The sequence below is a fragment of the Geotrypetes seraphini genome, chromosome 1, assembly GCF_902459505.1.
Source record: "Geotrypetes seraphini chromosome 1, aGeoSer1.1, whole genome shotgun sequence".
In the NCBI taxonomy this organism is placed as follows: Eukaryota; Metazoa; Chordata; class Amphibia; order Gymnophiona; family Dermophiidae; genus Geotrypetes; species Geotrypetes seraphini.
Window position 1 is genome coordinate 71,746,426 of NC_047084.1, and position 27,154 is coordinate 71,773,579.

Here is a 27,154-nt window from a genome sequence, read left to right on the forward strand (position 1 = left end):
TGATGCTCAGGACCAAAATACCAGGCATACCAATTATGCAGATCAGAGCCTGAAATGGTCTTATTGCATTGAGAGCATATTTTGAAGCTGCTTGGTACCAATCTTGACATGGAGGGGAAAACAGCCAACGCAAAGTCAAAGGGCTCAATGGTCCAGTGCTCAGGACCAAAACACCAGATGCATCAATTATGCAGATCAGAGCCTGAAATGGTCTTACTGCATTGAGAGCATTTTTTGAAGCTGCTTGGTACTAGTTTTGACATGGAGGGAAAAACAGCCAGCACAAAGGGCTCAATGGCCTGGTGAGCTTGAGTAGAAATGAAACTGAAAATGATTGAGGCTCCTGGGTAGAAAAAAGGGCTCAAAGCAGCCCAAAGGCCAAAAATGGAAAAGTTGACAAAATTAAACGAAACACGAAGAAAAGAAAGAATTATGACTAAAATTGAGAAAAATAATGACAGGAAGGAACCTAAAAAATTGAAAAGGTTTGACACTCTGAGAACACTGGAGACACAACTTCTACCTCCATGGAAAACAATGAACTGTAGGTCCCACAACCTGATAGCAGACGGAAAGCACTGACACATGCACGGTATGGGCACTGCCTTAAAAAATGTAGTATCTGTACCAGATTCCACGGATACCACCACCCACATGTGAGAATATAAAGCCTGCTTGTCCTCAGAGAAGTATTAAAACAGAGGCTTGTGGAATATAGTTACCTGCATAATGTAAAGCCGTTTTTCCAGAACTGTCTGTGCTCTCCGCTGGACACTTGGACTATAAAGTGTTAAAAAAATAAGATTAGTTTAATTCATAATCTATATATTAAAAACAGCATCTTTAAAGCAGACATCTTTGCAAAGCTCATTTTATGGTTCTCCAATTTTTACATAAGGAACGCCATTGAATATACTGTATTACAATTTTATAAGAAAAAACTATTGTTAACAGTTTGATTCCAGTTTCTGATTTTTTTTTTAACCCTCTCTTTTGCTATTTCCCTTACTCATCTTATTTACTTTCATACATTATTTTTCAACCTCCACTTCCTTCTCGGTCCTGTCTATGCTACTTGACTTGCCTATGTTACTTGCACTGTCTCCCTGAATATTGTTATATATTATTTTTTTAGATTTGCTTATCGCTTTATATTAAGATTAAGCGATTCATCAAATTTTAAATAAACTTGGAAACTTGATCTTTTTTATAAAAGACATTGATATGCATATATAAAAACTGAAAGCATACACCTGTGCAAACATCCCAAGTTTTCAGATGGTTTTAAGGCTGACAGGTACTGCAGGCATATATTATGCTTATACATCTCATGAAAGGATAAAGGCAAGGACATATGGAGAATGAGGAACCAATTTATATTAATATTGCCTGATAGTTCAGGAAATTAAGTCTCTTCAGTACTAATGAAAGTATAAATACTTCCTGTTAAAAAAAAGGGTATAACTGTTTGAAACAAATTATGAAGACAGTGTGTTGATGTGTGTTGAAATTAAAGGATTAATCATTTTGATGCAATACTTAAAACAGCAGCAACCCAAAATTGAAAAGTGACCCATATTTTGTATTCCATTATTTCTATCTCCTTGTAACAGTGTGAGTGATGTTTGGGTTTTGGGGCCTGTGCGCACGTAGTCAGACAGTCATAAAATGTGCAACAGAACTCTATTAAATCAGAAACCTGAATTTTGTTACTTCACAGGGTCAGGATAAAGGAAATAATCTCTTAATTCAAAGACAAAAAGTCTTGATATGAGCCAGTGACTTACAAGATATGTTCGTAGCTGGTAACTGCCATGTCCCAAACACAGGTTGCAGTGTCTCTCTCAGCCAGGTAACCAAGCCTGGCCCCAGCCAGACCCCACATGGCTCACAAGTACTCAACAAAAAATACCGTATTTTTCGCTCCATAAGATGCACTTTTTCCACCCCCCAAAAGGGGGTGGAAATAAGGGTGCGTCTTAAGGAGCGAATATAAAAAAACTCCAAAACAAAACCCTTACCTCTTTTTGGCATCCTGGCGGTATAGCGTGCTTTCCGCGCTCCTGCCTTGGTTCCCCTGACTCTCTTCCAGCAGCGTCAGCGGTACAGTGGTGCATGAGGCAGGCGCATGCTTTTTGCGTGCCTGCTTGTTCCCTCCCTACACTCTGAATGATTGCCTGCCAGTTCTTGTGGGATGAGAACTGACAGGCAGCCATTCGGGGTGTGCAGTGCATTGGGGTGGGTTGGCTGGTTGCCTTGGGGCTGGCTTGGGGTTGGACAGGCTGGCTTGGGGGTAGGTTGGCTGGTTCGGCATTCGCTAGGGACTGGGAGCTGGCTGGCTGGCTTGGGGTTGGCTGGCTGGCTTGGGGCTGGCTGGCTTGGCACTGGCTGGGGGCTGGCTGGCTGCCACTAGATGTGCCTACCATTAGACGTGCCAACAACTAGACGTGCCCTGTACCCTGTCCCAGCCTACTACTATACCATCAGAGGGGGGAACAGGGTTCACCATTTGGTTCAGATTTTTTTTTCTTGTTTTTTCCTCCTCTATAGGTGGGTACATCTTATGGAGTGAAAAATACGTTAGATTACCTCAGGCAAGCCGGATGTCTATTGGTTGTAGTCAAGGTGTGGTCAAGGTATCACTTCTCCCAAGGGCTTCCTTAACCCAGCTCTGGCCCTGCCTCTTATACTTCCTGGCAGTTACTTCCTTGACTCCTCCCCTCCCATGTCACTTTCCCCTAAGGAGGGACTTCAAACGTTAAGGTAGCTCCAACAATGTGAGGAAGTATCCAGCAGGGGGAGTGGTAGCATCCTACAGGCTCCCTCACATTCCTCCAAAAAAGCCTTCCATCCATCTTTATTCAAAATCATTCTATATCATCACTATATAACTCACTGAACTGGAACTGATAGATGGAAACCAATGGGTAGCAAAAGACAAAATTTACAATTCCATCCACCCTTTCACCTGAAACCATGCACTTAATTGAAATTCAACATTTTAGAAAATAAAAGCTATTTCTGTAGTATTAAAGAGGTCAATAAGCTTTGCTTGCTAAAGCAGCAAGATCCATCTTCAAGAAAAAACACTGAAGTTTTCAATCAAGAGAATATTGAAATTTGGCCAACACACGGCAGCTTGTGATTACTATCGGTTACAAAGGATGGTAAAGATGCAGACATGGGTTCAGCAGCATAACTAAAATATACAGATAATCAATGTTTTAACATTTAAATGGAAAAGCTCACATTTCTCAAATTTAATTTCAAAGGCATAACTCAAACCTACACATTCCTTAGCTTTGCTGTTTTTCATTACAAGACAAACTTCTGCAAATTGAGTGTAGGAGGAAGGCTGTCATTGGTGCATGAAGAGGCTTGTGAATGCAGCCACATAGTTCTTTCATCTAGAATATCATAGACCTTGATTAATTGTAAGGTGTCCTTTTTTGTGTGATCTCATACATCTCTCTGAATAGCAAGCCAGCTGCATACCATTGAAAATAATGTCATAGGTGAGGATTTCAACACTGAGAATCCCACACTGACAGTGAGTCTTGTTACTTTTGCTATAACTATTTTTTGTGATTTTTCATTAAACCTTCATTTTTATTATTTTTTAAGGCACAGGCCATGAATCTAATACAGAAAGACAAGAATTAAGCATGGAACAGTAAACAAGACCAACCACTATGCCACACCTTGATGGCCCTGTTTTTGTTTTTTTTTCTATCATCTAACACAAACAAACAAACATTCAACTACCTGAAGCAGTTTCTTGGCATAATCCAGGTGACTATTCTTTGCTGACAGGTGTAAAGCGCTGTGTCCTAGAAGAGTATATATATTACCAAAGCAAATTTAAACATATCAGTTATTTACTAAATCAGTCTTCCCCACTTCTACCAGAAACCCGCCACCATACCATGGAAAACGGTCATGAAAATGACCTAATATTTAAAAGAAAAAAAAAAAGCAAAGGAGTAAGGGTCGGACACTGTTTTTAGCCAATATACAGTTTAATCAAGACTCTTTTTTTATCTAATGTAAAGTTTAATCAAATCAAGACTCAACATGGAGCCGTGTTTCGGCGGACACCCGCCTGCATCAGGAGTCACAAATTCTTATATCATTTAAACATTAAATGATCCCAATAAAAACAGGAAAACCAATTTGAAAATCTCTTAGCATGTTTCACAAAGAAGCATCCTGCAACAGCAAACGCCAGTTTCCTGTTTATATTGGGACCATTCAATGTTTGCATGATATAAGATTTTGTGGACTCCTGATGCAAGCGGGTGCCTGCTGAAATGCAGCTCTGTGTCAAGTCTTGATTTCTTTAAACTTTACACTGGATAAAAGAGTCTTGATGGACTACTAGCACAACTCAGGCAGCTAAGCTAGACCACCATCTCTCCCACATACTGATAATGCCTGATTACAAAATCCTCCAAAGGGAAATAAAGACCCTGCAATTCAGGAACTTTGTCAAGACATACTAATGCCGTACCTAAATATCCCTTATTTCAGACTAAGTCATAGAGTCACAAAGAGTAAGAAAACAGTCCCTGCTCGAAAGAGCTTACAATCTAAACAGGCAAGACAGATAAACAGGATGTCATGGATACAGTTATGTCTTGTAATTGTACTTGATCCTGTAATTCTCCTGGAAATATCCAGTTTATCTCTTTTGTAATCCGCCTAGAACTGCGAGTTTAAGGTAGAATAAAAGTCACTAATGTAATGTAAATTAAACTTCATATTGACTGGAAGACATTCTGTCAGACTCCTTACTCCTTTGCTTTTTTTGTTGGTTTTACATAGGGGCAATCCTTTTTTATCCCGCTGGGTTTTTTTCTGTTAATATTTTCAAAACATATCAGAACAGCATTTCTTCTGGAAAAATCAGAATGTACCTTGATTACTTTTAAACTGAACTGAAACTAATCTTATATTGCTTGTAAAGCTTTCATGTTATGCAATTGACATTCAACAATAAAAATCATTAGAATTCCCCTCCTACGGAAAATGTGCTGCTTAAAGTTTTTGAATGCTTTCTTGCTTAAGGCATGCAAGAGTGGAAATGACTAAACCTAGTTCTTCTATGCTTATCTTCATGAGAAACCCATGCAGACATTACACTGAACACAGGACAGAGAACTGAAAAGAGATATTTATAACCAAAGTAAAGCTCTTAACAACTGCCTTGCGAGTTCATTGTATATTAATAGTATATAAACCTTTGTTTATATTATATACTTTATACAAACAAATTAATTCAGTAATGTATTTAAAAACAGAACACACACAGAAAGGTGGACTGACCCAGTGCTAGTGTTCTGCATAAAAAAATAGAAGACCTATGTTCCATTTCCACAGGTCTTATATTCCCCAGGCCAGCACTAGGGACAATATGTAGGCAGCATCCACTATCCACACCCCTAAAAAAACAGAGAGGGGGAGTCCCAGTCATTGTGCAATAGCCATTCCTAGTGGCCAGATTTAACGAAAGATTAGGTTCTTACCTCTGCTAATCTTCTTTCTTGCAAATCCTCACTCTATTCCTGGACAAGTGGGTTATGCATCCATGGTCACCAGACAGCTTGTAGGAAGCCTCAATTACATAATGTTTTCAATCTCTACTCTCTTGCCTCAGGACTGTCCCCAGAAATCCAGTTTGTGCAAAAGCAGACAGTGACATCTGTATAGCAGTGGTCCCCAACCCTGTCCTGGAGGACCACTAGCCAGTCAGGTTTTCAGGATAGCCCTAATGAATATGCATGAAAGATATTTGCATCTAATATAGATGATAGGAATGCAGATCTGCCCCATGTATATTCATTAGAGCTATCCCGAAAACCTGACTGGCTAGTGGTCCTCCAGGACAGGGTTGGGGACCACTGCTGTAGAGGACAGAGACAAAAGGGAGGGGTATTGGGACACTCCCCGAGAAATAAGTCTGATCTGCTCAAAATATAACAATTCATAACAATCATAAACAATTGAAACAGGTCAAACATAAACCTGAACAAAACCATGCTATAAGGAAAGACAGCCTGCACGGACAGAAGGGGGTTCTAAAACAAAGACTCTCAAGGCAAAGTGCTAAACATATTTGGATGGTATTCTTAGAAAGGTCGGTCAGATATCAGAAATCCAGCTTACCCGTACTTGTTAAGGCAGACAATCATCAAATCAGTAACTCCCAGAGCGGGTTCCAGGAAGAGTATGAGGATTTACAAGAAAGAAGATTAGCAGAGGTGAGAACCTAATCTTTAGTTCTTGTACAATCCTGCTCTAATCCTAGACAAGTGGGACATAACAGAACAGTCCCGTAGAGTCAGGGTGGGACTGATGAGCCTGATGCCAAAATGGAGGAACCAAAAGCAGCATCCTGCTTGGATGCCACATTGATCCTGTAAAACCTGGTGAAAGTATGCAAAGGGGACCAGGTAGCAACCCTGCAAATCTCCTCCAGAGATCGCCGACGATTCTGCGCTCAATAGTCAGGCCATAAGACCAAGGTGGTCCAGGTCTGAAAGCACAATTGGGACTGAATGAGAAGATGAGGATGACAAGGAAGCCTGAATCCCTGATCCAGCTGCAGACGAACCAGGTCGGCATATCATGGACATCGCGGCCAATTGAGCATCATGAGAATCATCCAACCCCTGTGAGCCACAATCTGTCTCAGCAGACGGCCGTTCATGGGCCATGGAGGAAAGATGTAAAGACCATCCAGTGGCCAAGGCTGCACACATCCAAGCCTTTGCTGCCGGCTTTGCAATAGCAGCTGAAGAACCGATCTGCCTTCTTGTTGACCACAGATGGCATGAGGTCGAATGTGGGGCAACCCCAGCACTCCACTATGCAGCTGAATGCCCTCCGGGAGAGGGACCACTCCCCAGGGCTCATAATCTGACTGAGATAATCCGCCTGGAAATTGTCCAACCTGGCCATGTGTGCAGCTGAAAGAGCCACAAGGTAGTTTTCCACCCACCAGAACAAACTCTGCCGGGGGACGATAAAACTCGAGCTTGTAGCCATACTGAAGAACCTCCAAGACCCAACAGTCCGAGGTGATGGCCTGCCATTCAGCCAGAAAGACCGAGAGCCATCCCCCCGATCTGCAGAGGAGCAGCCAGAGGTCTGGCATCAGAACTGTTTCTTAGAGTCTGCAGCCGGATGGCTCCCTGTCGATGGCTGGTGCCAGGAACCACTGAACCTCTGGCTGCCTGAGACGCACGCTGCCCCGAGGAGCCCCTCATAGAATTGGCAGGAATATCTGGGGAGGATGAAACTAGGATGTCCCGTTCCCCTGGAGGGTCAGGGCCTATAATCTGGCAAGGACTTGGGTTTACAGTCCTGCACACTAGCCTTAAGGTCATCCAGACCTTTGCAAACAGCAAATGCCCTCTGAAAAGCAATCTGCTCAGGGTCGCCTTAAAGGATGAGTCACTGGACCACTGACGGATCTACAACAACATCTCATGCGCCGAAACAGAATAGGCAGATAGTTTGCTGATCACCTTGAAAATGTCATACAAGGCATCCGTGATGTAATCCACCTCTGAGATCTGAGGACAAAGTCCACTCTGCAGTCCTGAGATTTCTTCAGCACTATCCTACCATCATTGGGGAGAGAAGTGCGCTTAATATCCTGCGCCACCAAGGAATCAACTTTCAGGGACTCAAAGCACTAGTTAAAGGCGTCTGCCATCAGGAAGAGCCAGGACATGTATCTAGCACATTTCAAGGGACCCTCAGGCACCTCCCAAGTCCATGAGCATCTTGACTATGTCCGGATGATCAGGAAAGGTGGCAAACTGTGGTTTCTTGCTACTCATAAGAGAGCATTCTGGAGAAGCAGACTGGCCAACCTCCAACTTCAGCTCCTGGAGGGACTGAGAGATCAATTCAACCAGGTTTGCAGAGAGATGGCTTCCAGGTCAGCCATGTGTAGCATGCAAGAGTCGCTACACATGTCTCTGCAAAAAAGTGCTGCTGAAGGCAGAAAGGAGCAGCCCAGCTGGAAGGACTGTTGAGGTAACTAGGATCCCAGGCTGACCCGGAAGGCTTTCCTCCGAAGTTAGCGGCTGTGAAAGCATTGGGTATGATGGTGGGGAACTGCTCGACCCGCGATAGGGAGGGAGGGTGGCTGCTAGATTTGCGGGGAGGAGGGGGGTTGCTACTGCACCTACGATCACAAGGGGTCTGCTGACCTGGAGGGGTGGAAAGGCAACTCATGACAGATCATTAACTGCGGGGACAAGTCCATTCACTGCTCCATGGGGCAGTGAATGGCCTTGTCCCCAAAACCCGCGGCAACCAATTGATTTTTCCCCCATTCCCGTGGGGTACCCATGCCTAGCTGTGGGTAACAGTTATCGTGTCATTCTCTGGTGTGAATCGTGAACAAAACAGCTGACTTTAAAGAAAAATAAACACGAGCAGAAGAGACAAGCTCCTACTACTATATATCTTGTAGGAATGCAACTGGATTCCTCGAAGCAGTCCTGAGGTAAGAGGGGAGGGATTGAAAACATTATGCAAATGAGGCTTCCTACAAGCTGTCTGGCGACCATAAATGAATAACCCACTTGTCCAGGAATAGAACGGGATTGTACAAGAATGCCTACGATTACAGGATTTTTGGAATAAATCCCAACACATGGCCTCTTGACCAGAACTGTTTCTGTGATGACTGAAATGAATGAGCTGGGAGGAGATACAAGATAGGGGAGAAATCCCCTTTAGCTTTGATTTTGATTTAGTTGGAAAGTCAAAAATTATGAGTATAAAACTGCCAGCCTAAAACAACACAGTACCTGTAATATATTATGTAAACCATTTTAGTTGTACTACAGAAAGCTGGTACATCAAGAATCCAACAAAACAAAACATCCCCCATAAAAAAACAGATGGGACCATAGGTAAAAATCAACAAAATTGTGATAAATTTATCACTTTGAACAATCCATACTGCAGTGCTGCTTTAAAGGCAGATTCAGGTTTTTAAGGAGTGCCAAAGTGTCCATCTTTAAACAGACAACAACAAATTTTTTGAAATCTCACAAGAAATACTCTTAAGTAGCAATTTACCCATTCCATCTTGAGCCATCACATCCACACCATGCGTCAGCATAATCCTCAGGCATTCCATGGATCCCTTCATGGCAGCCACATGAAAACTGAAAAAACATAAGGAACCATGCAATATATTATATTTATAGACTGCCTTCCTTTACAATCTCTAACCACTGCAGTTACCTTACACCACAATCAGAGTCACAAATGTTTCAAAGTTCATTTCAAACTATTTTTATTGTGCACAGCATAGAGGAAATATTTAACTGTACAGAGGAGCTTTAACAGGAAAAAGAAATCTGGAATTTATTTATATTCTGCTTTTTCCTGTAAGTTATAGAAGGTGAGTAATTACCATTGTCCAGCCCTTAGGAAGAATAGGAGTCAGTAAAAACAAGGTCTTTCTAGGAAGTACACAAGGAAATCCAAGATATGCTCAAAAGCACACTTTGCTGGAGCATGAACAGGAGGGAGAAGAATCTCTGCAGACAATGAATCTCCTTGAAGGACAAACCTACATAAAAGACCTCTAAACTAAGGCCCTCTTTTACAAAGGCGCGCTAAGCGTTTTAGTGCTGATTTAGCACACCTAACATGCACACTTTAGCATTAAGGGCACGCTAAAAAGCTTAGCACACCTTTGTAAAAGAGGAGATAAATGTATGACAAGTAGGTAAACAGCAAAAAGTCAAAGCTAATAGAAGAAACAGCTGCCATTTCAACATAATCAGTACCTTTTAAGAAATAGGTGAAATCTTTCTAATCTAATCGATGGTTCGGGAAACGGTATACCCAGAGGATACCGTGCAGGAAGATTGCAGGGAAGACTCAACAGATCATAGGCAAGGCAAAAACGCAAGGGAAAGAAATGCAAGAAAGTAAAAGGCCGCAAACTCAAGTGTATGAACACGAACGCAAGAAGTCTAAAGAATAAGATGGGGGCAATTGGAAGCTATGGCACAAAAACATAACTTTTGACATCATCGGCATCACAGAAACATGGTGGAACGAGGAAAATGTCTGGGACACCGTGCTACCGGGATACAAGCTATACTGTAGAGACAAAGTGGGTCAAAAAGAAGGGGGAATTGCCCTATACATCAAAGAGGGAATTGAGTCTACCGAAAAGAACACGCCGGAAACAAAAAATAAGGTAGAGTCTCTATGGGCCAAAATTCCGGAAACAAATGGAACGGAAACAAAGATCGGCATCTACTACCGATCCCCAGGGCAGTCCGAAGAAACTGATGGAGAAATAACGGACGAGATTAAACACAACTGCAAGGGAGGCAAAGCATTTATCATGGGCGACTTCAATTATCTGGGGATAGACTGGAACCTAGGCACCTCCGGTTGCAGTAGAGAGACCAAGTTCCTGGATGTTGTAGGCGATTGCTTCCTGGAACAACTTGTCAAGGAAAATATGGGAGGAAATGCAATTCTGGACATAATTCTAAATGGACAATGAGGACCGGCGCAAGGTGTAGAAGTAGAAGGGACGCTGGGAAGCAGTGATCACAATATGATCCACTTCAACCTGGACATAGGGGCAAAACAATATGATCCACTTCATCCTGGACACAGGGGCAAAACATCAATCCAGAAAGACGGCCACGGCAATGAATTACGAAGGGATGAGACTCATGGTGGGGAAGAAGATTAAGAAGAGGATAAGCACTGTAAAAACGCTAGACATGGTCCTTTTTTAAGGACACAGTCACCGAGGCGCAAAATCTATACATACCGAGTATCAACAAGGGATGCAAGAGGAAAAAGAATAAGGAATTGGCGTGGCTCACTGAAGCGCTGAAAGAAGCGATCAGTGATAAGAAAACTTTGTTTAAGGAATGGAAAAGGTCAAAATGGACGAAAACTGGAAAAAGCACAATCATCATCAAAGCAGGTGCCATAAGGCAGTAAGAGGGACCAAAAGAGACCACGAGGATAAAATAGCCAAGGAGGCAAAAAACTTCAAGCTGTTCTTTTAATATGTTAAGGGGAAACGACCCATGAAGGAAGCAGTGGGGCCATTGGATGACCATGGAATAAAGAGGGTGCTAAAGGAGGACAAAGCCATCACCGACAAACTGAACACATTTTTTGCGTCTGTATTTACTGAAGAGGAAATACACAACATACCGGAAGCCGACAGGCTATATGCAGGAAATGAAGACAGGAAACTGACTGGGTTGACGGTCAGTCTAGAAGAGGTATGCAGGCAGATTGATATGCTTAAAAATGATAAATCCCCTGGACCAGACGGCATCCATCCGAAGGTAATCAAGGAACTGAAAGGGGTTATAGCTGACCTGCTTCAACTAATAACCAATCTGTCGATCAAATCAGGAAGGATTCTGGATGACTTAAACGTGGCGAATGTTACTCCAATCATCTAGAAAGGTTTGAGGGGAGATTCGGAAAACTACAGACCGGTGAGTCTGACCTCAGTACCGGGAAAGATGGTGGAGGAGCTGATAAAGGACTGCATCACTGACCACCTTGACGGACACAATCTGATGAGGACCAACCAGCACGTCTTCAGCAAAGGAAGATCTTGACAAACTTGCTGCACTTCTTCGAGGGAGTTAACAGGGTGACCCGGTCGACACTGTATATGTGGATTTTCAGAAGGCATTCGACAAGGTCCCGCATGAACAACTACTTTAAAAAATTGTGAGCCATGGAATCAAGGGTGAAATACTCACGTGGATTAAAAACCGCTTGGTGGATAGAAAACAGAGAGTGGGGGGTCAATGGACAATACTAGGACTGGAAAAGCATCACGAGTGGAGTGCCGCAGGGTTTGGTGCTTGGACCCATGCTCTTCAACATATTTATAAACGACCTGAAAATTGGTACAAGCGAGGTGATAAAATTTGCAAACGATAAGAAGTTATCCAGAGTAGTGAAGACACAGAAGGATTGTGAAGACCTGCAAGTAACAAACACGCTCGAGAAATGGGCCGCAACATGGCAAATGAGGTTTAACGTGAATAAGTGTAAGGTGATGCATGTCAGTAACAAAAATTTTATACACGAATACAGGAAGTCCAGTGCAGTACTCGGAAAGTCCCCCCAGGAAAGAGACTTGGGAGTAATGGTCGACAAGTTGATGAAGCAGTCCGCGCAAAGCACGGTGGCGGCGGTGAAAAGGGCGAACAGAATGCTAGGAATGATTAAGAAGGGGATCACGAACAGATTGGAGGTTATCATGCCGCTCTACCAGGCCATGTTATGCCCCCACCTGGAATACTGCGTCCAGCACTGGTTGCCGCACATGAATAAGGACACATTACTATTCAAAAGGGTCCAGAGAAGTTACTAAAATGGTTAAGGGGTTGGAGGAGTTGCTGTACAGTGAGATTAGAGAAACTGGGCCTCTTCACCCTTGAAAAGAGAAGACTCAGAGGGGACATGATCAAAACGTTCACGATAATGACGGGAATAGACTTGGTAGATAAAGACAGGATGCTCACCCTCTCCAAGGTAGGGAGAATGAAAGGGCACTCTCTAAAGTTAAAAGGGGATAGATTCCGTACAAACATAAGGAAGTTCTTCTTCACCCAGAGAGTGGTGGAAAACTGGAATGCTCTTCCGAAGTCTGTTATAAGGGAAAACACCCTCCAGGGATTCAAGACAAGGTTGGACAAGTTCCTGCTGAACCAGAACGTACGCAGGTAAGGCTAGTCTCAGTGAGGGCACTGGCCTTTGACCTAAGGGCCGCTGCGGGAGCGGACTGCTGTGCAAGATGGACCACTGGTCTGACCCAACAGCAGGAATTCTTGTGTTCTTATGTTCAGGTAGGATACTCGTATAAGAAAAGATATACAAACTTACATCGAACAAGTTATTAAAGAATTATAAAAAATGTTAAACATAAAAATTAAGATAACAGCATTAAAATTCCTATTCAAAATATTTATAAAATAACTAGATTTTTAAAAACTAATCTTCAGAATCTCATACACCCCCCCAACCCCTTTTTATTAGGCTGCAGTAGAGGTTTTTAACCACGGCCCAGAGAACAAAATGCTCCAATGCTCATAGAATTCCTACGAGAGTCGGAGCATTTAGTACCCTGGCCTATGGTAGAAAACTTCTACTGATGCTTAGTACTAGAGGGCCACAGTTGGAAATATACCTAATATTAACAAATCTCTGAACTTGTACTCACATTAGAGCAAAAAAATAGCCTTACTGGGTCAGACCAATGGTCCATCTAGCCCAGTATCCCGCCTTCACGGAGGCCAATTACATTACATTACATCAGTGATTGTAATTCCACCATTATCTTGCGGTTCAAGGCGGATTACAGAAGAGGATTTCTGGACATGCCCAGTGGTGTTACAGAGTAGAGCAGGTTGCTTCAGAGGATTGAAATGTTTCATACGGTGTTAGTCTTCATGGATTTCTTGAATAGCAGGGTTTTAATTTATTTTCTGAAAGTTTTGTAGTCTGGGGTCACGATTAGTAGATTGGAGAGTTGGTGGTCTAGTTTTGCTGCTTATGTGGCTAGAAGGCCATCGTACAGTTTTTTCCGTTTGATGTCTCTGATTAGAGGGTATGTGAATGGTGTCTGGATTATCCTGTGTCTGGTTGTGGTAGTTTGGATTAGGTGGTTGGTCAAGTAGGCTGGGCTGTCATTATTTATGGATTTAAATAATAGGCAGTAGAATTTAAATAGTATTCTTGCTTGAATTGGGAGCCAGTGTGAGTCGAGGTATGCCTTGGTGATGTGGTCGTGTTTTCTTAGTGAACAGATTAATCTCAAGGCTGTGTTTTGTACTGTTTGTAGTTGTTTTATCATTGTTGCGGGGCAAGGGGAGATGGAGGATGTTGCAGTAGTCGAGAAGACCTAGGACTAGGGACTGGACCATGAGCTGGAATTGTTTTCTGTCAAAGAATTTTCAAACTTGCCTTAGGTTTCTTATGACCGCAAATGATTTCTGTATTGTTTTGTTAATTTGTGGTTGCATGGTGCAGCATCTGTCTATCGTCATTCCCAGAAGTTTTAGAGTGGGTTGAATGGAGTATGTGATTGAGTTTATTACTAGGTTTGTTATGGTTGGGGTTTTTATTTTTTTTGAGAAGTATGAATTTTGTTTTGTCTGGGTCCAGTTTTAGTTTGTGGTCTTTTATCTATGTTGCCCCTATTTCTAGAGTTGTGTAGTGTGTCTATCATGGTGGGTGTTGCTGATCAAAAGGAAGGAGAATGGTGATGTTGTCTGCATAGCTATTGGAGGTTAAGCCTATTTTGTCTAGGAAGGTGCCAAGGGTGGGGTACGCCACAGGGGTTGGACCATGGTTCTGATTTTTCTTTGTTTTTCTTTACTTTGTAGGTCCTGGATTGTAGGAATCCTTGAAACCAGGTGTATACTTTGCTTGTGATTTCTATTGTATCTAGTATTTGTAGCAGGATGTCGTGGTCTACCAGGTCAAATGCTGCGGTGAGATCTAGTTGTATAATCAGCATTTTTTTGCCTGTGCTGATGTGTTGTCTAGCTGTGTTCATAAGGGAGCCTAATAATATCTCAGTGCTGAAGTTGGTTCTGAATCCAGACTGTGTAGTGTGGAGCAAATTGTGGTTTTCTAGGTAGTTGGTGAGGAGTTTAGTTATGAGTCCTTCCATTAGCTTGGCATATAATGGAATTGAGGCTATGGGTCTGTAGTTAGATGGTTCATCTGTTGCTCCTTTTGGGTCTTTCAAGATCGGGGTGACGATGATTTCAGAGAGGTCTTGTGGGAAAAGGCCATCTATGAGCATGGTTTGTATCCATTGCATGAGGAGAGTGCATAATTTTAGGATGGATGTTTTTAATAGGTATGGAGGGCATTAGTTGAGGTCGCAAGCTGCATGGCTGTATTTTTTATAGAGTTTGTTAAGGTTGGACCATTGTATTATGGAGAAGTAGGACCAGGTTCTATCTGCTGCAGCTGATTCTTTTTCTGTGGGGGGAATTGTGATCTCTTCTAGGTGGGTTGGGGGTTCCTGTGAAGTTTGTCCTGGCAGTTGTAATTTTGTTTTTAAAGTATTCAGCTAAAAGGGTGTCTAAAGGGGGAGGTTTGTCGTTTTTGGCTAGGTAGAGTTTGGTGACTGTGAGTTCTTTTAGTAATTAGAATAGTTTTTTTGTGTCTTGGGCCTCTAAGCCTATTTGGTTTGTGTAGTATGTCTTTCTTTTAGTTTTAGTTTGTATTGTTGGTTTAGTTTTTTCCATGCTGCTTGTGTGTTCTTGATTACTCTTTCTCCATTTTCTTTCTAGTCGTCTGCATTGTCTTTTGAGTAGGAGTAGTTCATTGTCGAACCATTTGTCTGATCGTCTGCTGATTCTGTTTTTTGTTTGTATTGGGGCTAGCTCGTCTAGGGTAGTTGTACTTATATCGCACCATTGTGAGATGAAGTCTTTGGGGGTCACATTCTTGGATTGTAGCATCTGTTTTATTCCAGAATTTGGAGGGGTAGATATATGTATGTGATTTGTAGGTTAAGCTTTGGGATTTTGGTTTGGTTTTGCCTTTGGCCCAGTTGATATTGAAGGTGTATGTGTAATGGTCTGAACAGATGGATCTGGACCATTTTCCATTTGAGGTGTGAATCTCTGGTAGAATGGCTGTTGGGTCATGAAGGCTGCAATGTTTAGTTGGTGACCTTTCTCGTGTGTGGTTTGTGGATCTAAGATCTTGTAGGTTAAGGCTTCAAGATAAGATAGTAGGTTTTCTACTTGCTTAGAAGTATGGTCTTCAAGATGGAGGTTTAGATCTCCTAGGATTAGTTTGTAAGTTGCCTTTAGTGAGTTTCGGTATATAAATCTTTGAATTCTGGTCTTGCTGTGTTCCAATTTCCTGGTGTTATGTAACAGAGCATACAGGTTATGGATCCTTTTAGTGTGGTGCATGAAAGTTGGCAGTCTAGTAGATCCATGTATGGGGTGGATGTTTTATCTAGTATGTTTAAGTTTAGGGAGTTCCTGACTAAGATGGCTAGACCTCCTCCTCTTTTTTTTCCCTGCAGACCACTGTTATCTTGTATCCCTTCGGGTAAACTTCCGTTATCCTGGGGTCCGAGTCTGAGGTTAGCCAGGTTTCAGTGAGGAAAAACCAGTCTAGATTTTCGGTTTTTATCTAGTCTTTTATGTGTTCTGTCTTTGGGCCTAGAGCTCTGATGTTTATGTAGGCACATGTTAGTGTAGTGTATTCTGTTTGCGCACTATTTGTTGCTTAGAAGTATGGTCTTCGAGATGGAGGTTTAGATCTCTTGGTTGGGGGTATGGTTTAGTCCTGGAAGGGTTTGTTGGTCTTCTCCATGTTGGTGTGATGATTTGGTGTATGCAGGTCTGTAATTGTTCTCCTGGCTTGGTGGTGAATTCTCTTTGTAGTTTGGGGAGATGTTTCCTGCAGCTTTCCAGTTGGTTAGGAGCAAGATGATCAGTAGGATAGTTTGTGTTTGTGGTATAGCTTTCATTGTGAAAGATAGGGAAGAACAAAATGGCAGAGCCAAAGGAACTTTTAAACAAGCAAGGTTTCCCGCTGAGCCCTCCAACTGGCTCAGTGGCTGGAGGGTCGGTGAGGGGCGGAGTGCTCTCCCACACCCGAGGGGATCCTCAGTTGCTCCAGGAAGAACAAAATGGCAGAGCCAAGGAAAGGGGAACTTTTAAACAAGCAAGGTTTTCCGCTGAGCCCTCCAACTGGCTCAGCGGAAAACCTCAGTGTCGGTGAGGGGCGGAGTGCTCTCTCATGCCCTAGGGGATCCTCAGTTGCTCCTGGAAGAACGAAATGGCAGAGCCAAAGGAAAGGGGTACTTTTAAAAAAGCAAAGTTTCCCGCTGAGCCCTCCAACTGGCTCAGTGGCTGGAGCGTTGGTGAGGGGCTGAGTGCTCCGGGAAGAACAAAATGGCAGAGCCAATCCAAGTCAAAAGTACCTAGCAAAAACCCAAATAGTAGCAGCAGGGAATCACCTGCCAAGCTGCGGCAACGGGGGCCTAGGAAGAGCTGGCTTCAGCGAACTGCCGAGACAGGAAATGGCTGATCCCTTGGTCAGGGGAAGCTCCGCCTTACCCCCAATATCCGGAATCAACACCCCGTGTTCGGTGCAGTGCTATTCGCCACCTCCGCCTATCTCCTGCATACCTGGCTTCGGCGACAACGATTTGATCATCGTTTGCCCGAAAGGCAGGGCAGGGATCCCCTGTCGACCCCGGCTCCAGCAGCGCCGACACACATCGACTGTCGGCTCCGGGCGGCTTTCCCGCAGAGTAGAGAATCCTGCATTCACTGTGGGCCTCATCTGGGGCAGCCTCCTTGGAGCGGCTGTGGCACGGGCAGTGTGTCTGGGAGGCATGGATGGAAGAACATCGCAGGGGAGGAGACATAGGCATCCTGGGACTGTCGGCCAAATCTCTTCCCTGAAGAAGCCCTTTCTGGAAACGTCAATCGCCCCTCCTAAACTTACTTGCTCCACTTCATAACTGACGCTGAAACCGTGGATTGAAGACAAAGTTTTATTTTATTTTTCTTTTCAGCTTATGATTTATCTTTAATCTTATCTATTGTTTTGCCTTTTGTCTTTGTTTTGTTCTATTTCTATCATTTAAATTTCTCCAGAATTCTACTGTTCAACGGCTCCCCCTTCTGCTGCTATACCTTTCTCTCCTCTCTTCTACCTTCCAAAGTATTTAGATCAATGCTGTCTTGTTAAAATGTTTATTTTATTTTTATTTTTCCTCTAACTCTACTTTTCACTTCTCTATTACCCTCCAGGTACTTTAGTTAGATTGTGAGCCTTCGGGACAGTAAGGGAATTTTTCAAGTACCTTTCTTATTTCTAATCTTAATGTATATTTTCTGTAAACCGCTTAGAACCTAACGGATATAGCGGTATATAAGAAATAAATTACATTACATTACATTCCATTCCACCGATCTAGGGCAAGCAGTGGTTTCCCCCCATGTCTGTCTCACCAGTAGACTATGGACTTTTCCTCCAGAACTTGTCCAAATCTTTTTTAAAACCAGCTACATTAACTGCCCTTACAACATTATCTGGCAACGCATTCCAGAGCATTACTATTTCCTCTTATTGGTTTTAAAAGTATTACTCTGTTTTCAGGGCATTGAGAATCTATCAGGTTGATATGAAATGTCTTTTCTCGAGCAGACCACAGCCTCTGAGTCCGGAGGCCATCCAGATGAGCATACGTGGAGGCATCCATCATGAGTACTTTCTGATGTAGAGGGATGTGAAATAGCAAACCTCTGGAGAGATTTGCTGGATTCAACCACCATTAGAGAGACTGACGAAGAGGTGAGGTTACTTTGAACCATTGGGATAAGAAATCCATGGCCTGAGACCACTGAGATGCCAGGCTCCACTGAGCTGGTCTGAGATGAACTAAGGAACTGCAAGTCAATGTAGGGCAGGAAGGCACTTGTGTGTGTAGTACGGGCAGTCTTAAAGCTTCTTAAGTAGTTAAAGTGACAGTACACTTTTAGCATTGTCCGTACCAGGCTCCATGGATGACATGTGAGAATATGCTGCCGGCTTGTCTAAGGATAACAGCAATAAGCATATTGTACAATACAATATACTTTAATTTCAATAGTTAACTAATTGAGAAAAAAATGAGAAAATCCCTGGTTAGAACTGGTATACAAAAAAAAAAAAAAAGTCAGTCTACTCACTTATTCTATTTTCAGAAAAAAAAAATTAAAGAAAAATATCTACAATTTTCATCACAAAAGGTCAACTGATTAATAAAAATGTTACTCAAAAACAAGATGCCTGCACTGAAAGGTGCAAGATGGGGCAATTCTCAAGTATATGCAGGGGTTGAAAAGTTCTGCACAGCTTTTTTATCTTTGCAGCTGTTGCCTTTTTGCCTACTGCCTCACAGAAACCTCATAGAACCACTGCTCTTGGGGCTGAGAACAGGCAATGGGTGCTTGTCCAGCAACCCATGCTTGCACCCAGGGACAATGGCCATCCTGTGCCCACCCTTACTAAGTCACTGCTAGAACCAATTTGGGAACTGGGCTACACTGAATCAGCAAAAGAGCATTGCTGCTGTATGGCATCTCCTCTAGTTTGGGATCTTCTCACCATTTACTTCTATTACACTGTCTTTTTTCTCCACCATTCTACTTCTTTGCCCTATTTTTTAAATTTGTTTTCCCAATTCTCTGATATATTTTACTTTTGTCAACCACCTTTCTGTCCTCGACAAAAGGTGGTATATCAAACCTAATAAACCACGAAGTATCTTACTCTAAGCAAGCTTGAAATTCCCAATTCGAATAAGGAAAAATTATGTTCTACCTGGTAATTTTCTTTCCTTTAGACGCAGCAGTTGAATCCAGAGACCAGTGGGATAGCACATACCTACCAGCAGGTGGAGATAGAGCCCTGATTTTCAGGAGTATAATGGAGTATAATAATAATAATTTTATTCTTATATACCGCCAAAGTCATAGTAGTTCAGGGCGGTTTACAATAAGAGGAGCTGAAACAATCAGCGAGAATAGGCACACTATAAAGTCATCAATACATGTAAGCAGAGTACAGAGAGCATCCGGGACAATTCAGCTGCAGCTCAAAAACTTTCCCATAAGAGAACAAGAATAGCCAATCTACACCAAACATAGCACTCTTCCCCTCTACCCCTCCTCCCCCCATCCTCCCCATCCCCCCGCCAGGAGAGTCACTGCAGAATTTAGCCCACATGGGGCTCTGGATTCATCTGCTGCATCTAAAGGAAAGAAAATTAACAGGTAGGACATAATTTTTCCTTCCTTTGTGCCGGCAGCAGATGAATCCAGAGACCAGTGGGATGTAACAAAGCCAACTCATACTGGGTGGGACTAAAATGTGGCCTCTGCAATGACTGAAGCCCCGAAGGAAACCTCTGCTCACTCAGCCACATCCAAGTGGTAATGTCTAGAGAAAGTGTTCGAGGATGACCATGTGGCCGCTCTGCAAATTTCCTCCAGAGAAAAACACCTGGACTCTGTCCAGGACATAGCCATTGCCCTGGTCGAGTGAGCATGGAGGGCTTCCAGCAGCTGTTTGCCCACTACCAAATAAGCGGAAGCAATAGCCTCTCAGATACACAGAGCTACTGAAGCTTTTGAGGCCGCCAGGCCCTTCCTAGGTCCTGAATATAAAACAAAGAGATGATCCGACTTTCGAAAGTCATTAGCAACCTGAAGATAGTGCAAGAGAACTCTACGCACATCCAGCAAATGTAAAGACGGAAACTGCAGCCCCACTCCTCTTCCCTAAATGCCGGAAGGAAGAGAGCCTGATTGACGTGAAAAGGCAAAACCACCTTAGGCAGAAATAAAGGAACCGTTCGAATTGAGACCCCCAATTCCAAAAAACATAAGAACAGATCCCTGTAAGACAAAACTTGCAACTCTGACACATGCCTCGCTGAGGCCATAGCCACCAGAAAAATTACCTTCAAGGTTACATCCTTGATCGTCACGGTACTCCAAGGTTCAAAAGGAGCCCTTATCAACCCCCCAAAAACCACCTTCAAACTCCAATCTGGACATGGTTTCCGCAGCAGCGGCCTAATATGGTTTACCCCCCCTTAAGGAACTTCACCACATCTGGCTGAAACGCTAAAGAAGTATTTGATACCTTACCTATGTAACAGGCAATAGCTGCCACCTGAACTTGAAGGGAACTGCATGCTAACATTTTGGAAATGCCTTCTTGCAAAAAAGAGAGAATATGAGATAAGGAAGAGTCAAACACTTGCCAGACCCTAGCATAGGCCATAGATGTAGACTTTTTCTTGGCCTGTAGAAGAGTAGAAATAACCTGCTCTGAATACCCCTTCCGCCTCAGACTCGACCTTTCAATAGCCAGGCCATAAGACCAAAGATGGAGGGATCTTCCATCTGAACTGGTCCTTGTGTGGGGTTACCGGGAACCGAAGTGGATGGCCCTGTGATAGCTTCATCAGATCCGCATATCACGGACGGCACGGCCAATCCAGGGCTACGAACACCACTAATCCCGGGAAACAAGCAATCTGATCTAATATCCGACTTATCATCGACCAGGGAGGAAATACATACAGCAGACTTTGCGGAGGCCATGGAAGAACAAATGCATCCATCCCCTCCAAGCTCCGTTCTTTGAGCCTGCTGAAGAACCGTGGGACCTTGGTGTTGCAACCCGAGGCATAAGATCTATCTCTGGGAGCCCCCACTTGCAAACAATGAGCTGGAACACCTGTCGAGACAGCTCCCATTCCACGGGATCCAACCGATTCCTGCTGAGGAAGTCTGCCTGAATGTTGTCCTTTCCTGCAATATGCACCGCTAACAGCAGCAGAAGAAATGCCTCCGCCCACAGAAAAATTTTCGCCTCTCGTGCCAACAGCCGGCTCCTTGTGCCCCCGTCTGTTGATAAAGGCCACTGCAATGACACTGTCTTGACAGGACCCTAGTCGGTTTGTCCTGAATCAGTGGCTGAAACTCCTTCAGAGCTAGCCTGATCGCCCTCAGTTCTAGAAGATTGATAGACCAGTGAGCCTCCTCAGGCTCCAACTGTCCTGTGCTGAGGACTTCACTGGAGACACCGAGCCCCCCATCTGGTCAGGCTGGCATCCGTCGTTATTACCATCCAATCTGGAGTTGCCAGCGGCATGCCTTTGAACAAGTGTTCCTCTTGTAGCCTAACCTTCTCTTGTAATCCTGAGAAACCAGAGACCACCTGGACAGAAAGGACTGCTATAAAGGCCTCATATGGAACAGAGACCAAGGAACCACCTCTAGAGTTGCTACCATGGAACCCAGGACCTGAACATAATCCCAAACTCTTGGCCGGGGAACCCGTAATAGAAGACGGATCTTAGCCTGCAATTTCTCACCCCTGACTCGTGGCAAAAAGACTCTGCTCTGTATTGAAGAGGACACCCAGATGCTCCAACACCTAAGAAGGAACCAAGGAACTCTTTGGAAAATTTATCACCCATCCTAGGGACTGCAGAACTAAAATCACTCTCTCCATGATCCTTAAGCTATCCTGACGGGATGAAGCCCGAATCAACCAGTTGTCCACAAATACGGGTGAACCTGAATGCGCTCCCTGCGAAGGAAGGCTGCCACTACTATCATCACTTTCAAAAACGTGCAAGGTGCTGTGGCCAAGCTGAAGGGCATCGCCCGAAACTGAAAATGCTGACATCGTAAAGCGAAGAAACCGGTGATGTGGAGGCCAAATGGGAATACGCAGGTAAGCTTCCTTGAGGTCCAACGCCATGAGAAATTCCCCTGGCTGAACAGCTGAAATGACTGACCTCACTATTTCCATTCGGAAATGTCTGACATTGAGAAACTGATTTACTCTCTTGAGGTCTAGCATGGGTCTGACCGACCCCCCTTTCTTGGGAACCACAAAATAAATTGAATAGCGACCATGGCCCCTTTGTTCCTGAGGAACCAGGACCACTGCCCCCAGCTACAACAACCCCTGGAGCGAACTTTTCACTGCCTTTATTTTGTCCCCTGAACCCCAGGACGCCAAGAAAGAATCTATGATGGGACAGAACTCTAACTTGTAACCTTCGCGAATAATTTCGAGGACCCATTGATCTGATGTTATTTTGGCCCATTCCACCAGGAACGAAGACAGCTGCCCCCCAATATGACCGACTGAAGGAGCCAATACCCCATCATTGGGTTGGACGAGAGGCCTGGGCCGAGCTGGCTGGGCAGAAGCAGGTTTGACTGGGCAAAAGGACTGTCTCTGAGAATACCTAGACCTGAAACTGTATGAGGCATTAAACAAGGCTTTGTAAGCCGCTTTCCCTGGCCTATACCTCTTAGCATCTCGAAAATGTGACCTAAAGGAACTACCTGACTCTCTAGGCTTGTCCTCCTGCAACCTGTGAGACTTAGCATCACCAAAATTCTTAACCAGCTTATCCAGGTTTTTCCCAAACAGAAGCTGACCTCTAAAGTGAAGCCTCATCAAACGTGCTTTGGAGACGGCATCTGTTGCCCAGTACCGCAGCCTAAATGCCATCTGGAAACCACTGACAGAGCCATTTGCTTTGCTGAAGCCCGGACCAAATCATATAAGGCATCCATCATGTATACCAGCCCTGACTCTACTTCCGGAAACTCCCAGGGTAAAAAGTCCCCTGACTCCATCAAACTGTCAGTGATCCGCTGGACCCACTGAAGACAAGCTCATGCCACATAAGAACTGCACACGGCTGCCTGTAGAGTCAGAGCTGCCACCCCAAAGGACGCCTTCAAGGTAGATTTTAATCTCTTATTCTGGGGATCCTTAAGAGTCACTCCCCCTTCTACTGGTAACATGGTTTTTTTAGCCACTGCTGCCACCAGTGCATCTATCTTTGGCAGCCCAAACTTCATCAACTCTTCCTGCACTACTGGATACAGCTGTTTCATAGCCTTGGCTACCTTAAGACCAGACTCTGGTGTAACCTATTCTGCATAAATCAATTCCAGAATGGCCTCATGCACTGGAAACGTTTTGGGAGGCTTCCTAGTGCCTGCCATAAGGGAATTAGGTGTCGCCGACATCCCTGGGTCTGGTGGAAAAATATGAAGACATTCCAAGGCCTTGGAAATGAATGCCATGAGTTTCTCTTTATGGAACAGCCGCAGAGCCGAGGGATCCTCCCCTTCAGCCCCCTCCTCCCTCCCAACTCCTCCAACTCTGCCTCTGGCCCACTGGAATCCCCAGTGGCCCCAAACATAGTGAGAGCTAGAGAAGGGCTGAAGTCCTGCGCTTCTTTTGTCTCCAACACCACCTTGCGCCATTTGGCCTTCTGCTGAACCTCCCCTCATCAAACTGAGGATAGACCTGGTGAGCCAGGACCAAGCCACTCCCTGCCCCTCCTCTCTCTTTACCGGAGTTTGACTTATGCAACAACAACGTCTTGTGAAGCAATAGTACAAACTCCAGGGAGAAAGGCAAGGAACCACACTGCATGCCTTCAAAACTCGGTTCTAACTGCACCATCTCTCCTCCCCCCCCTACCCCCCCTACCCCCCCCACCACCATTTGATTCGCCCGGGCAAACTTCCATTGCCAAAGCGGCTCGTTCCTGCAGCGGAGCTTTAACTTCACCAGCTGTTTCAGATACGTGGGAAACAAACAACGCACCCTCCAACGATGCCAACCCAGCTCCTGCATCACCCGAACTGACCACGCAAACTCCTGCCGGCGTTCTCCGCTTTCCATAGCGGGAACACCTTTTCACTGCCTCCGCTGCCATGCGAGCCCCCCTCCGGCCAATAACCTGGCAAAGTAAATAACAGAAAAAGTCCAAGTACTCATATTCTCCTGCTCTTACTGGAAGGCACAAAGAGAAATGCTTGTGCTGCAGCACACAGCGAACTGTGCCATCACCTGGGGTCGGGCTTCTTTTTTTTTAAATGGGAAATAAATCTCTGACCACTGCAGCCTTCTCTTTCTCTCTCTACTAGCAGGGCGAGTGGGGAAGGGACCTGGGTGGACCTAGGTGTTGCCCACCAAAGTTGGCTCAGTATGGCCATCACCCCTAGGCTCTACTGAAGCCGCAGCAACAGGGGCAAACAGCCTTCCATCCTCAGGAGCTGAAAACCAGGAACCAGAAAGATAGCAGCCATCCAACTTGCTGGAGATAGAGCATACTAATTGGCAAGAGGAAGTGCCATCCAGATATACTCCTGAAAATCAGGGCTCTATCTCCACCTGCTGGTAGGTATGTGCTATCCACTGGTCTCTGGATTCATCTGCTGCCGACGCTAAGGAATGTCTAATTCTAATAGCTTTAGAACTACTCTGAATGAAAATCTGATAATTTTATAAGCTGCTTATGGAATTACAATACTAATTTTTTTATGTTACTTTTTTTCAAGTTATTTGACATACTATAAGCTTCTTGGAATACAAATGTTTTTAACATGGTATTTCTGATCAACAAATTAAAGTAAATATTCAGTTAGGCTGGACTCCCAAAATTTTCTGGCGGTTTCTTTGTTAGTTATCTTAAATAAGGAGACAGAAGGAACATAAAGTTCCCACTTATTCTAAAAAGAACATGAAAGAAAAGAGAGAATTTAAGGATCAGCACAAGAAGGTTAAGCAACAGGATACAGCTATTGATAATTTAGGCAATCTAGATAGCACTGGTACATTATATAACAGGAATGTACATGCGTGATGTTTCACTCTGGGTTTTATTTATTTAAAAATTTATATACCACATATAACTATGCGGTTTCTATATCACATTGTCTATGTAATATACACCATCAATCCACAACGGCATATAATAAACTTCAAAGTGCCTAATTTCTAAGCAATCATTTTTTCTTCAGATAATACATTTGTAAGTACCTCTATGGTCTTCAGTTCCAGCCAACCACCAGCCAAATTATTTCAAGGCTTGTTTCTCTTTCTGGCTTTTATTCATCATTAGACCTTAGTTTTGTTTTGTTTTTTTTAAAGTGCTTGTGCTCTATACACTATGTTTTGTGCAAATCAATAAACTTTTCTAATACAACTTTAAAACTTATGTACTTAGCTTTAGCTATTTCTTCATTCTTTTTTGAACCTCGGGAAGGACCTTAAGGTTCAACAAGTTTTGCCCGAAGGCTATTTCAAGAACAGGTTCCCTCCCTTTTGTTTTGCTCCACAGCATCCCGACGTTGGCATAGACAACGTCATAAACAACATTGGGCTATTTTAATACATCAGTTTCTATATCACATACATAAAATCTTGTTTCCCTGAGATTACTAAGCTCATGCATCACTCATTTTTTAAATACCAAAAAATAGTAACTGAACATGTCTAAATATATTTACATTTTTGAAAGTGAAAATATTTAACCATTATTCTGAAGTATTTTCATTTTTATTGATGCAAACAAAAAAAAAAAAAAAAAAGAAAGAAGAGAAATCAAATCTTGCAAGAAATGAATACGTTTTGCATTTAGAAAGTAGCCTGGAGGTAAGTTAAGTCCAGCCAGCATCCTGATATAATTAAGTGCACTTTCAAACCAGAACGGCAATGAAAGGGGATGGGGGGGCGGAACACTGCTCAATCTACATAGGGAGTTTTATAAAATGTTTTCTTGTAATTTTAGTCTAGTACATAATTATTCTAGATTTATCATGGAAAACATGGAAGTATTTCCAATGAAAAAAGAATAAAAGGTGCAGAACAGGAACACGTTTTGCATCCAAACAAGTACAGATAATCCAACCCATTGCCAGTAACTGTTTCCTGCAAACATAGATTTCTTTGTAGAAAAATAATTAGTTTGGTTAAAAGCTGGTTTGTTTCCTATGAGTATAAAACAGGGATCACTTACGCTGTTTTACCCTCACTGTCTTGTTTGGTGGCACCAACTCCCTTTTTTGCCAGCAAGGAAGCAACTTTTTCTGAATCTCCATGCTCTACTGCCTGCAGCAGACGCTCATCATTCTTATTCCACTCATTTGTCTGTAAAACAAAACACACACAAAATAAAACAAATGAATCTAATTATTTACTCAGCGGCTAACACTTTACTATGCATAACAGGAACACAATTCAGCAAGAAATTGTAATACAGTATTCACTGTAGGAGGACATCATGTTTGGGAAGATCAAAAGAATTAGGCGAAGAGAGTGTGATCTGCAACTAGGTGGCTGGATACATTGACAACTACTACGGGGATGACGCTGGAGGACCTTGTTGGACCAGCCCTTGACAGACTTCTCTTTGGGTCTTTAACTCTTCAAGTAGCTAGAACTCGAACCTGAGTCAATAGCACCTAACATAACATACTAATATAGTTAATGACAATAATGATGCACCGGGGCGGGGCCTAAGGCCTCAGAATTGTCGCAGGAGGCATTGGAGCAGGAGGGATTGAGCACCTCTCCTGCTCCATTAAAGGTACAGGGAGGGGAGGGGACTGGGAATGGGGAGGGGGTGTCCATGGGTGGCAGGAGGGAGTCGGCATCCCTCCTGCCGTTTCTTTTTTTTGGGGGGAGGAGGGGAAGTTGGGAGTGGGACTGATGGCAGGAGGAAGTAGGAACCGTGCTGCCATAA

At 43.6% G+C, this 27,154-nt stretch overlaps 1 protein-coding gene across 6 annotated transcripts in view; it reads right to left on the reverse strand.

Annotated features, from left to right (window-relative positions):
* RAI14 (retinoic acid induced 14) overlaps positions 1-27,154 on the reverse strand; it is a 243,961-nt gene that overhangs the window by 90,497 nt on the left and 126,310 nt on the right. For all 6 annotated transcript variants that reach the window (XM_033933107.1, XM_033933134.1, XM_033933097.1 and 3 more), the window contains exons 3-6: positions 26,429-26,559; positions 9,103-9,191; positions 3,766-3,830; positions 723-780 (exon numbers count right to left, since the gene is read on the reverse strand). In XM_033933107.1, the coding sequence (XP_033788998.1) occupies positions 723-780; positions 3,766-3,830; positions 9,103-9,191; positions 26,429-26,559 (343 nt within the window). The remainder of the gene's footprint in view (positions 1-722; positions 781-3,765; positions 3,831-9,102; positions 9,192-26,428; positions 26,560-27,154) is intronic.